The sequence below is a fragment of the Lissotriton vulgaris genome, unplaced genomic scaffold (genome assembly GCF_964263255.1).
Source record: "Lissotriton vulgaris unplaced genomic scaffold, aLisVul1.2 SCAFFOLD_501, whole genome shotgun sequence".
NCBI classification, from domain to species: Eukaryota; Metazoa; Chordata; class Amphibia; order Caudata; family Salamandridae; genus Lissotriton; species Lissotriton vulgaris.
The window spans coordinates 1,181,142-1,193,301 of record NW_028251408.1 but is presented as its reverse complement, the minus strand read 5'-3'; the positions used below and the strand labels follow the sequence as shown (position 1 = coordinate 1,193,301).

The 12,160-nt window shown below is 42.6% G+C and overlaps 1 protein-coding gene across 4 annotated transcripts; it reads right to left on the bottom strand.

The window, feature by feature from the left end:
- Positions 1 to 494: 494 nt before the first annotated feature.
- On the bottom strand, positions 495 to 3,369 carry LOC147662908 (uncharacterized). Of its 4 annotated transcripts, none has more exons than XM_086950804.1 (2): positions 1,277 to 3,369; positions 495 to 1,192 (listed from the first exon to the last, which is right to left on the bottom strand). In XM_086950804.1, the coding sequence occupies exons 1-2, from the start codon at positions 2,460 to 2,462 to the stop codon at positions 891 to 893; spliced, it is 1,488 nt and encodes a 495-aa protein (XP_086806930.1). In that variant the 5' UTR covers positions 2,463 to 3,369; the 3' UTR covers positions 495 to 890. The 4 variants fall into 4 exon arrangements, with proteins under 4 accessions (XP_086806930.1, XP_086806931.1, XP_086806932.1 ...); XM_086950805.1 differs by having other exon boundaries at positions 1,361 to 3,369; XM_086950806.1 differs by having other exon boundaries at positions 495 to 2,044; positions 2,297 to 3,369.
- Positions 3,370 to 12,160: the final 8,791 nt, after the last annotated feature.

Sequence of the window (12,160 nt, the reverse complement as noted above, 5' to 3'; positions counted from 1 at the left end):
GGCAGAATCATATTCATCCCTACACTTTTACAGGTAGCATGAACAGGAACACTTAGATGTTTTTCTTTGCAACTCTTCATCGCCAAATAAAAACCACCAGTTCTTCTTTTCTTTTATTTCACATTGTGCTAGTCTCCCAGTGGATTTCCTGTTATATCACGTTTTTTTTTCTATGTGTACCGAAGTGAACAATCACTGGGAACAGACACTTTTATTATTCTACAAATCTTTGGTTTTCTTCATTTCTTCTAGTCGACTCTTCATTCATCTGGTATTTGAATAACACACATAATTATATATTTGTTCCTGTAATTCCTTCATCTCACAATAACTGCACTGTTCTGCTCCTGTATATGTCCTCAGATGAGTCAATATTATTGTTAATGTTCTTAAGTTCTTTTTACATTCACTGCATCTCTAGGATTATTTCTAAGTGAGTTAAATGAAGGTGTGCGTTCGCTGAGGCTATTTAGGATCAGAAATTGACAAAAGCTTGTCACACTTTTAGTACACTTGTAAGTTTTACCCAATGTTTGTTCGCAGTTGACAAAATCACTTCTAACATTCATTGCAATGCTCATTTTTACTCTGTGTATGTTAGTTGATGCATTCGTAGGTTTAATAACTGACAGAAGATATTCACACATTCACTGCACCTGAAAGGATTTTTCTCTGTGTGCATTAACTGATGAATCCTTAATGCGTAAGATTTCCTAAAGGTACTTCTACACTCACTACAGTTGTACGGTATTTACAGAGTGTGTGTAAGCTGATGTCTACATAGGCTTGATAATTGACTACATTTCTTCACACATTCATTGCACTTGAAGGCTTTTCTTCTGTGTGTGTTCGCTGATGCCTGTTTAGGAATGATAATGGACTACAGCTTTTCAAGCATTCATGGCATTTAAAAGATTTGTTTCCCCTTTGTGAGCTCGCTGATGATTTAATGCTGAAGAGTAAATAAAACTACTGCCACATTCATTGCAATGGTAAGGTTTTTCCCCTGTGTGTATTCGCTGATGTCTCTGGAGGCCTGTTAACTGACTGAAGCTCTTTACACATTCACTGCAATGGTATGGTTTTTCCCCTGTGTGTATTCTCTGATGTGTTTGGAGGTTTGAAATGTGACTGAAGCTCTTTACACATTCACTGCAATGGTATGGTTTTTCCCCTGTGTGTATTTTCTGATGTACGTGTAGCTGTGAAATCTGATTGAAGTTCTTTGCACATTCCTTGCAATGGAATGGTTTTTCCCCTGTGTGTATTCTCTGATGTCTGTGGAGGTTTGAAATGTGATTGAAGCTCTTTGCACATTCCTTGCAATGGTATGGTTTTTCCCCTGTGTGTGTTCGTTGATGTGTTTGGAGTTCTGCTAATGTACTGAAACTCTTCACACATTCACTGCAATGGTATGGTTTTTCCCCAGTGTGTATTCGCTGATGTCTCTGGAGGCCTGTTAACTGACTGAAGCTCTTTACACATTCACTGCAATGGTATGGTTTTTCCCCTGTGTGTATTCTCTGATGTGTTTGGAGGTTTGAAATGTGACTGAAGCTCTTTACACATTCACTGCAATGGTATGGTTTTTCCCCTGTGTGTGTTCGCTGATGACTGCGGAGGTTTGAAATTTGATTGAAGCTCTTTGCACATTCCTTGCAATGGTATGGTTTTTCCCCTGTGTGTGTTCGCTGATGTGTTTGGAGTTCTGCTAATGTACTGAAACTCTTCACACATTCACTGCAATGGTATGGTTTTTCCCCTGTGTGTATTTTCTGATGTACGTGTAGCTGTGAAATCTGATTGAAGTTCTTTGCACATTCCTTGCAATGGAATGGTTTTTCCCCTGTGTGTATTCTCTGATGTCTGTGGAGGTTTGAAATGTGATTGAAGCTCTTTGCACATTCCTTGCAATGGTATGGTTTTTCCCCTGTGTGTGTTCGCTGATGTGTTTGGAGGTCTGCTAACGTACTGAAACTCTTGGCACATTCACTGCAATGGTATGGTTTTTCCCCTGTGTGTATAATCTGATGTACGTGTAGCTGTGAAATCTGATTGAAGTTCTTTGCACATTCCTTGCAATAGTATGATTTTTCCCCTGTGTGTATTCTCTGATGTCTGTGGAGGTTTGCAATGTGATTGAAGCTCTTTACACATTCCTTGCAATGGTATGGTTTTTTCCCTGTGTGTATTCTCTGATGTGTTTGGAGTTTTGCTAACGTACTGAAACTCTTCACACATTCACTGCAATGGTATGGTTTTTCCCCTGTGTGTATTCTCTGATGTGTGTTGAGATTTGCAATTTGACTGAAGCTCTTTACACATTCATTGCAATGGTATGGTTTTTCCCCTGTTTGTATTCGCTGATGCTCTTTTAGGGTTTCTAATTGGCTAAAGTTCTTGACATATTCAGTGGAATTGCACGATTTTTCTCCTGACCGTGTTTCCTGAAGGGTCAGCATAGTTAATAAACTACTTGCGTTATTTTCACATTCCCTGTATGCGTGTTATATTTTGGACGCTTGATTTCCGATTTAACAATAAAATACAAGACTCACTAAATACCTGCCACATTCATAATATCAGTAAGGCTTCCATGTGGGTGATTGCAACTTTAGATTGGATAATGGCTTCGCATGCTTGCGGGTAAAGCTTAATCTTTGTTCCGGTAGGTGCAAATTGGGACAATACTCTGTACTTTAGAGAGCAGATCTCCGCTTTCCTTTAGCCTTCAGTTGTTAGGCTCCACTTCGTTGTGCTTTTCCCTGGTGCCTGCGGTTTGGCTAGGAAGAGTTTGCAATACACCTGGAGCACTGAATGGTGGTCTGTTGCCAGTTTAGATAGAGAAGCAATGCTCTAGCCATATCATGATGGTGAAGCGACTCGTAATGTGTACAGCTACTCCAAAGAGTGTCCCGGGGCAAAGCACAGGTCAGAAAAGAAAGTAAATCAGTTTGTTTCAAACATGGTCAAAAAGCCAAGTTTTCAACCTTTTTTAAACATTATCATATTGCTAACAGCTCAACGCTGCAATGGGATTTTGTTCCAAGCTATGGATCCCAAATAGACACGAGACCTTCCTCCAACTCTCATACCAGCCTCATGATCAAAGCTGGTGTTGGACGCTTGTTTATACAGCAGGTGATTTGTCAGTTTTGTTGCCTTAATTTTGTAGAGGTCATTTCTTCGTCTTGGGGTGTCAAGGTGCAGATCTCAGACTCGGACACTCACTGAATTGCCTTTGACTGCTTCTTCCTGGATCTGTCCTCTGCATCTGATTGCACTGATGTTTTTGGAGCTCCTTATTTCTGATAATGTTTTCAGGTTTGATGTGTTATCTTCATTATTCATAATCAATCCGTGCCTTTAAGTCCTATTTTCTATCGGATGCAAAGAAATGCAATATTACTAAATGCAAATGTAAAGAATGTGAATACACAATATTTAACCAGCTGGATAAGACATCTCTTCTCTACCATATTTAAAATTTAGTAAGGATCATTTTACCATACATGGATATTTCAATAAAACTGTGGTTGAACATGTCACATTGTATTTACTTCTGAAAAGGCAGGGATTTACCATTATTGACAGAGTAACTTACTAAAGAAAGGGCAGCCACAGAGAACTCGTGCTACAGGTAGAGTTTTACGTAGATATACATGGACAAGATTTCATTTAAACAGAACAGGTTGTGGAAAAAGAGAGGAATCAGGAAGCTCTGCTGTTAATTCAGTTTCAGAAAGAAGCTACCAAAGGTAACTCTTCAGGAAGTATACATGACAAAGGTAGCTCTTTAGGAAGTATATATGACAAAGGTAACTCCAGACACCTTTTTCCACAATGCTTTCCTGTTCACACTGGATCAGCTCAAATGTCAACTCCCGCCTTTACCTAGCAGCTTATTAAGAGTCTTCCTATAAGTGCGACGGTCCTCATGATCGCGGTACTCGCGGTTGCGGTCCAACTGCCACCATCCAGGCGAACTGACCGCCATATTATGAGTGTGGTGGTGGGACCGCCCCCCCCGCCAGGATCAAGGATCCCGCTGTGGAGGCGGTCTGCAAACACCCCAAATATGTTGGCAGTGCCGATTCCGACATCGCCGATCATATTACGGTCTGCATATCCACCTTCCTTTTCCCTGGCGGGGACGCCGCCATGAAAAGGATAAAGGACATGCAGGTGAGGGGGCCCTAACAGTTCCCCGGTCGATTCTTCTCCTGGGGTTGCATGCGGGGGGCACATGTTGTGCAACCTCATGGAATTGCACCCTTGTTCCTGCACAGTGTGCCATGCATGACATGGTGCAGGAACGTGCTGCAGGCACTCTTAAGGTGGTGGTATGCTGTTTAGGCTCTCCAATGAGCCTAATACAGCCCCTGCAAGATCGCTGCTGCACTACCCACCCACCCTGGATTTAGGTCATAATCCGGCGGCGGGGTCACAATGGGCTTGGCAGTCTGCCTGGTACCTCCGCTGAGGTAGTCCCTTTGGAAGACCGCCACACTCGTAATAATGCCCTAAGTCACCTTCAACACATTTTACAGCCCTCCGGGCTCAAGCATTTCTGGATCCTTCTAACCTGGAAGGCTGGAGCATTATCCCGAGTTGAGGTGGATTTTCTATCAGCGGAATATATATCCATCTCCATTGAACTAGTGCCTGATTCTGAACTGAATGACAACTTAAAAAGTGAGTCTTTGGTTCTTCCTAAAGTAGATCAAGTTAAGATCCTGTTGTATTTCAATCAGCAGCTCCTTCCAGGGTTTTCTGTGAAACAGAATGAGGGGTTAATCTAATGGCCCGACTTTATATTGCGCACACAGATTTGGCAAACAAACATTAAATCATGTAATTTATTATTCAACAATATCAGTCATTTATTCCTTATAAAGAATCCATCACAACCAATAATTTAACTGAAATATCAAGCATCCAACAGATGTGTGCATATTAATAATTGTTTTTGTTTTTCAACATTTACAAGATATTTGACTTATTGTTGTCTGTCTGAAGGCCAGGATGCTACTTTGTGACTCGACAGGGCTTTGGTAGAGCGGGAAGAGGTGTCTGATGTCCACGGGTGAAGTCTCATGGCTCCATTCCCTGTGGCAGGGGATACACTTGAAGCATGCACACAGCCGATGTCTGATAATGGCCCGATAGAGAAGAGTGTGGAACAGTAAAGGTTTTGGATCCTACATCTGCCCAGCCCGGATCTCAGCAACAGGGAAAACAGAACAAAGTGGCTGGACAGGAAAATTAACAAAACAGTTTACAGACACGCAGTCAATATGTACCACGTGACCACTGGGTTTGTATCCCAAAACAAATTTATTTTCTTTTTGACTAAAGTTATCAAAATTTCAAAAACACAAGCACAAAACAAAAACTGTCACGACAGTGAATTCATGTGTACAATATCTACAAATATACAAGTTTACAAATGTACAATACTTACAACAACAAATCAAGCTAAACAAATAAGAATGACACGCCAAAAACAATGAAACAATTCAGTGATCAAAATAAATTGCAATTATGTACAATGCAAAATTAGTGCATGAAGCAAAGGTACGACCAGTCCATAGGACTATGAAACCAGGGGACAGGCGGGGTAGATGGAATGAAGTGCCTGCCTGTCTACCAGTGGTCACGTGGTACATATTGACTGCGTGTCTGAAAACTGTTTTGTTAATTTTCCTGTCCAGCCACTTTGTTCTGTTTTTCCGATAGAGAAGAGGCCACGGTTGGCAGTACGGAGCTCAGAAGCTTCATTTCAGAAGCTCACCTGGGAGGTACTAACTGAGGAGGTGAACAGGAAGGGGCCTATTAGCTATAAACAAAGGAAGTGCACAGGTGAGTGCTTGTGAGGTATAAACAGATGAGGTGCACATATAGGTACCTATGAGGTACAAACAGAGCAGGTGCACAGGTAGGTGCTTATGAGGTATAAACAGAGGAAGTGAACAGGTAGGTGCTTCAGTGCCTCTGGGTCTATATCTGCCTCTAGGCCCTCTTCCTATAATGCTGGCTCTTGCTCCTTCTACAACACTTGCTGCAGACATAGGGCCTGATTTAGAGTTTATCGGACAGGTTATTTTCCCAAACATAACAGATTCCATCCGCTTTATTACAAATGCCACAGGATATAATGCACTTTTAATAGGGTGGACGGGACACCTACCACATTTATGACGGAATAAACCATCCGCCTAAATATAAATCGGGCCCTTGGCGGACATTGTGTCCAGTGTCTTCTCAGTGTTGGAAAGCATCCATTTTATTAATGGCACAGTATTATCTCACCGCTGCTGTGGCTTGCAGTCTTAAGGCCATTATGAATGGTCTAAGTTGTGTGCCAGAATGCCTGTGAATAGTTTAGCATGAGCGTTTAGGAGGGAGATGGGTCTGTATGATGAGCAGGACTAGGGGGTTTTCTAGGGCCTGTGAATAAGTGTTATTACTGTTTCTCTCTTGGTGTCAGTGGGTTTGTCTGTGCCCCCAGATGAGTTATTTACAGCTTATCTATGCACAAATATTTGTAGTTTTTAGGGCTAAGCAACTCATTTTACAATGTTTGAAAACAAAACTAGTCAGATGATAGCTGCCAGGTGTACATGTTTTGCATGTGTAGAATCACACACTAGTAAATGCAGCGCACGCATGCTTCACCTTGTCAGTTTGTGAATGACCGCTAACTTCTGAGCAAGTGAGCATTCACAGACCCCAATCTGACTCTTTCTGACACTGGAAACAATTAGAGTTTCACTTCAACAAAATGCGGGAGTAACTCTCCTTCCAGGGTAGGAAGAGAAATGGATCACCCTCTAAACATGGTGGCGAGTAGTGCTATATGGTACATAGCACCATTTATCCGGGCACAACTGGGGAAATGGTACAATGCACTGGGAAAATGGCATGTGATGACAATGTGACATGACATTCCTGGACATGTTTTTACACTTTTTTTGGGCTGTCTGTGTCCAGTTTATCAAGGCTCAGGGTTTAGTTTCAAGTCATGAGATAGTGCAGGATTAGAATAATTGTAATGTCATACATTCCAACAAATGCCTTTACCACGTATGCCTTTACCACGTAACACCTTTACCACGCAAGTCTTTACCATGCATATGCCTTGACCACGTAACACCTTTACCACGCCAGTCTTTACCATGCATATGCCTTAACCAAGCATAATGATTTACAACAATGGCCCTGCGATAAACCACCACAAAACGACTTCATTCAAAGGACGATCAGCCGCACTCTCACTCTGTGTCCCACGAAGACGACAAACCATTGTCCAAGCGCTCACTACTGTTTTATTAATTCTATAATGCAGCAACACTCAACACACAATGCCTACGCGTTTCGACTCACGCCTTAAACCGAGCAACCCAGTGTACGACAACCACAGTGTTTTTAAAACAAACATCACTACACATTTACGGTCTCCAACGCGGCTGTCTTCTAATCATCTATTACACGTTTTGTGATATACTTTTCAAATTCCCCTTGTAATTCCTCATTTCGTCCACATTTTCACACAGAAATGTTGGCAGTTTTCAGTGTTTAAGTATATAGATGCTCAGTATTTCTGGATTTCATATTTACGTGGGGAAGATAACTGCTTTTACCGGCCCCATCCGCACTAAAGAGATTATATGTAATAAGGGTTACACGCTGGCTGACCTCCAGACTGCCCTTGGGCTTGACTTTATGGCTGCTCCACCTTCAAGTCTCTGTGGTTCGCAAGTAACCTTCCCCAACGGACAGGGCTCTTAGCGCCTCAATATCTCGGCGGGATGGTGTACCTGCTTGCAGCACATACAGGAGATCATCATATCTAATTAAGATGCCCAAACTTTATGACAAGGCCTAGAACACAAGCAAAGGTAATGCGCTGGGCAGCTTCCCCTACTTAGCTGTGTTCACATTCAGTCCTGTTAAGCAGTGCCATGCTCCCCGATGGAACTTCCTGCCACTGACGGGCTGATAATCATTTCCAACTCGAAAGCAGATGTATTTCACGAATAGAACAATATCCAACGAGTCTTTACTCTTTCATACAGCATCCCTCTCACAAAAAACATTTGTTCTCCAGCAAGGCTAGGTGACAGCAGTAGCCAATGTGTCAGGGGCTCTAGCCCAAGAAAGAAATTCCCTCTTTGAGCCATGTTAAACTGTGAAATACAGAAATAATTAGGAGTTCAGCGGGCCCTGGTGCCACTGCACCTGCTGCGCAAATGGAAGCTACGCCTCTAGTTTGAAAGTAGGAATGGAGGAAAAACAATCTGTGTTTGGGATAAATGTGATTGTGAATACATAGAAAATTGCGGGTGTGCTAATGTCATTTAATATGTTTTTTAATTTGTAAGGCAGGCTTGGGGAATACCTAATTAAAAGAGGCTGTCTATCTTCTACGGCAGAAAAGGGTGTACCTACAAAGAAATACACATACAAAGGTTTGCACAGGTCCACAAACACACACACAAAATATGAACACACAGATAAGAGTGGGCGTAGTTGCCGGAGTACCACTACACAGAATTCTGTGGAATTGATCAAAAACTCAGTGAATTCTGCTCCGCAACTCCATTCCGTCTCACCACAATTAAGAAAACAGAATCCTCACATACCCTTGGGAAAACGACAAGTAACATTATCACATGCTAAAATGAATATAATCATCTCACAAAAGTGAAAATGAAAATACAGCAAGCAGTGAGAGAAGTGATGATTTTGGGGTCCTTCCTAACCAAGGGAGAGGACCAAGCAGAATCCTTGAACACAAACAGCAGACGATGCTGAAATGATTTGGTGGTGGTCCCATCCTCCTAGGACCACCCCAAGCACAGGTATGGGCAAAAATACAATCCCAACCAAAGGCCCTGCAAAGCATTATGGGACAAAATTCTAAAGTGCAGTGAATATTATAGTATCCAATATCAAAACCCTCCTCAGGGGGCAGGCTCTCAGGCTCAGCAGAGAGCTAATACAATAATATTCACTAAACTCTAGAATCTTGCCCCATAATGCCCCGCTTTCAGCAAGCAAGAGCATTTTTTTCTGCTCTCACTTGCTAAAAGTGGAACACAGTTTGCTGTGGCTTGGCCGGAGTGGTCTAGCTCCCTCCAAGCCACAACAAACATCTATGTCCCAGGGGTGGGCAGCCCGGGACATAGCAGGAGTCTGGCCTGGGGTGCCCAGGGCCATTATTGGCTGCAGGTTCTTCATTTTTCCCCAGGGCTGCGGAGGGGCCATATGTCCCCTGCAATACATTTAACAAAAACGAGGTGGCAGTCCCTGGGGTTGCAGGGGGGTCTGTGTGGCCCCCACACATCAATTAAAATTGGAGCCCTGGAGAGGTGGTCCCTGGGTCTCCGGGAAGACCGGACAGGCCCCCCCTTCCAAATTGACTAAAGGCCCAGGGAGATGGCATTCCCCGGGGCCACAGGGGTTCTGTGTGGCCCCCGCATTATTTAAAATGAAAGCCCTGAGAAGGTGGCAGCCCCCAGGGTGGAGGAAGGGGGGTCGCGCGACCCATGCTTTGTGTAAAGAGAAAGCCCCAGGGAGGTGGCGGACACCGGGGCAGGTGGGGAGTCAAGGAGCCTCCAGGGAGGTGATGGTTCCTGGGCAGTGGGGGAGGCTGTACAGGGCTCGACAAATCCACTCGCCCGCTCGCATTTGCGAGGGAGAATTGATTAGGACGAGCTATTTTTAGGTCCTTCTCGCCCTTTATGGCGAGTAGGGAGACAAACTAACTTTTGTACTCTGTTTTTGAAAACGGAGCAAAAGTGACAAGATAACAAGATTTAAAGGCATTTTTATTGCTCACAAAGCAATAAAGATGCCTGTCAAGTCAAGTCAAGTCAAAAGATCTTTATTCGGAATAAAAACATCCATAAAAGTACAGACAAAATACAATCAAAACAATACAGTACAATAATATGACATCTGGCAAATAGATTAAAGACCAATGAATCAATTTCAATTTCACATTTACACACAGATTGCCCCTCCTTACTAAAAACAGCATTATATACAATTAAAAATGGTTTCTAACAAACATAGTTAAAAAATGGATGAATAATATCAGCATCGTTAATAGGTCCACATTAATGATGTGCAAAGATGCAAAATGTGCAAAAAAGGATTTTTAAAGTGCATAAAAGAGTGCAGTGTGCGGTAGTTATACATCGATATATAAAGTGGCTCGTGATCTAACGGCAGCTTTGAGGAAGCAGCTCACCCTGAATATTACTTCATCTGATCCCAGTAATAAAAAAGACCTCAGTGCTATTCTAAAGCTAGTCAATTCATGTTTTCTACAGTAAGGCATTAAATAATGGGTGGAAAGCTTATTATAAAAACCACAGAAAAACAAAAAGTGCATAAGGCTCTGTTTCATGTTAGGGTTACATGGACAATTCAGGGTTTCTAAGTGTTTGTTGTAACCCAAGGGGAAGTTTAGTAAGTTTACTATACTCCCGTCTCGGAAGCGAAACAGTAAGCTCCTATTCCATCTGCCAAGATGCAAGCATAAATACCTGTATGGAGGGCCTGGATGTTTAATGTGAGGTTCAGAATAGCCCATGTATTTTAACACCTTGGCTGCTAGGCGTTTTCCCCTCTCATGCTGGATCCTTTGCTTTCCCATTGTTTCATGACGAGCTCAGCTCGTCATCAGCACAGCTCACCCGTGCATCATGACGAGCTGAGCTCGTCATGAGCATCGAAAGGGTTATAACAGTGCATTTAGACAAGTTCTTCCTTTCCCGCTCTTCTCTATACAAATGATATAGTGCCCTATGAATAATGGTCTTGTGAGAACGATTTATTAAACTGGGTGAAGTGAACAGAAACCCATGTCCTACGCTATCAAGGCAATCTTTTACCGCTTTTAACCATGGTATGTAGTGTGCCCTATCACATTTTAAACAGTCCAGTATTATATCTCGGGTCAGAGTGGCAGCCGGGTTAAACCATATCTTTAGCCAGAAGAGTGCTGGTCTAGATCTTACAAAGTCTTCTATATATGAGATATTTAGTTCATTGTGACATACATAGTGAGGGGAGCAAATAACCCCACCCAGCACCTTCCGACAGAACCTGTTTTCTTCAGTTTGGATATGGGTGCAGTTTGTGTAACCCCAAACCTCGGCGCCATAAGTGCCAGTTGGAATACATTGGGTTTGGTAGATCTTAACTAGTGGTGTAATCACATCAGCATAGTTGGGTTGTCTCAAGGAGGTGACACAGTTTATGGCTTTACCCAACTTGTTCCTAGCATAAGATACATGTGCTTGCCACGAACCAGTATTTGAAAATAGCAGCCCCAAATAGGGAAAAGTGCAAATGCTTTTCAAAACATTTGACCCTGATTTAATCTCGGCAATTTTATATTTTTTGGGACCACAACTCATGATTAGCGATTTTTTAAAATTAGTGGTCAGGCCTAAGTCTGCCATAAAAAGGACAAAGCCTGAGATTAAAGTGCGAAGTGCTTTTGGTGTGCGGCCCATCAGGACCGCATCGTCGGCGTAAAGGAGAGTAGGTATGGGGACTCCATTTACATGGGGTACATCTTTTGTTAAAATACTCAGTGAGCAGCTCAAGTTATTAATATAAAGAATAAAGAGGAGGGGGGCCAGCACGCAACCCTGTCTGACCCCCCTACCAATGCTAATGTCGTCAGAGACTTCGCCAGATTGGTTTATACGCACACGTGCTCTTAGATCACTATGTAAAAAAGCTAGAAAGTGGACCAAGTAATCATCCAAACCATAATCAAGAAGGGTGGACCATAGGCGGGAAAGGTTAACAAAATCAAATGCAGAACTTAAGTCCATAAAACCAAAATATAGAGGGGATTTCTTAGCAATATTATATTTTGCCATAATCAGACTCAGGTTCAAACATTGTTCCACCGTACCAACATTGCTACGGAAACCGAGCTGGCTGGGATGTAGGATCTTACTTTCATCCGCCCAGGTTCTAATCCTTTTAAAGATAACCCTCCCCAGAACTTTCAAGGTGTTATCGATTAACGAAATGGGGCGGTAACACCCAGGGTCCAATCTATCGCCTTTCTTGAAAATGGGGACAATTGTACTACAAGACCATGTTTCTGGAATTTGTTCATTCGTTAAAT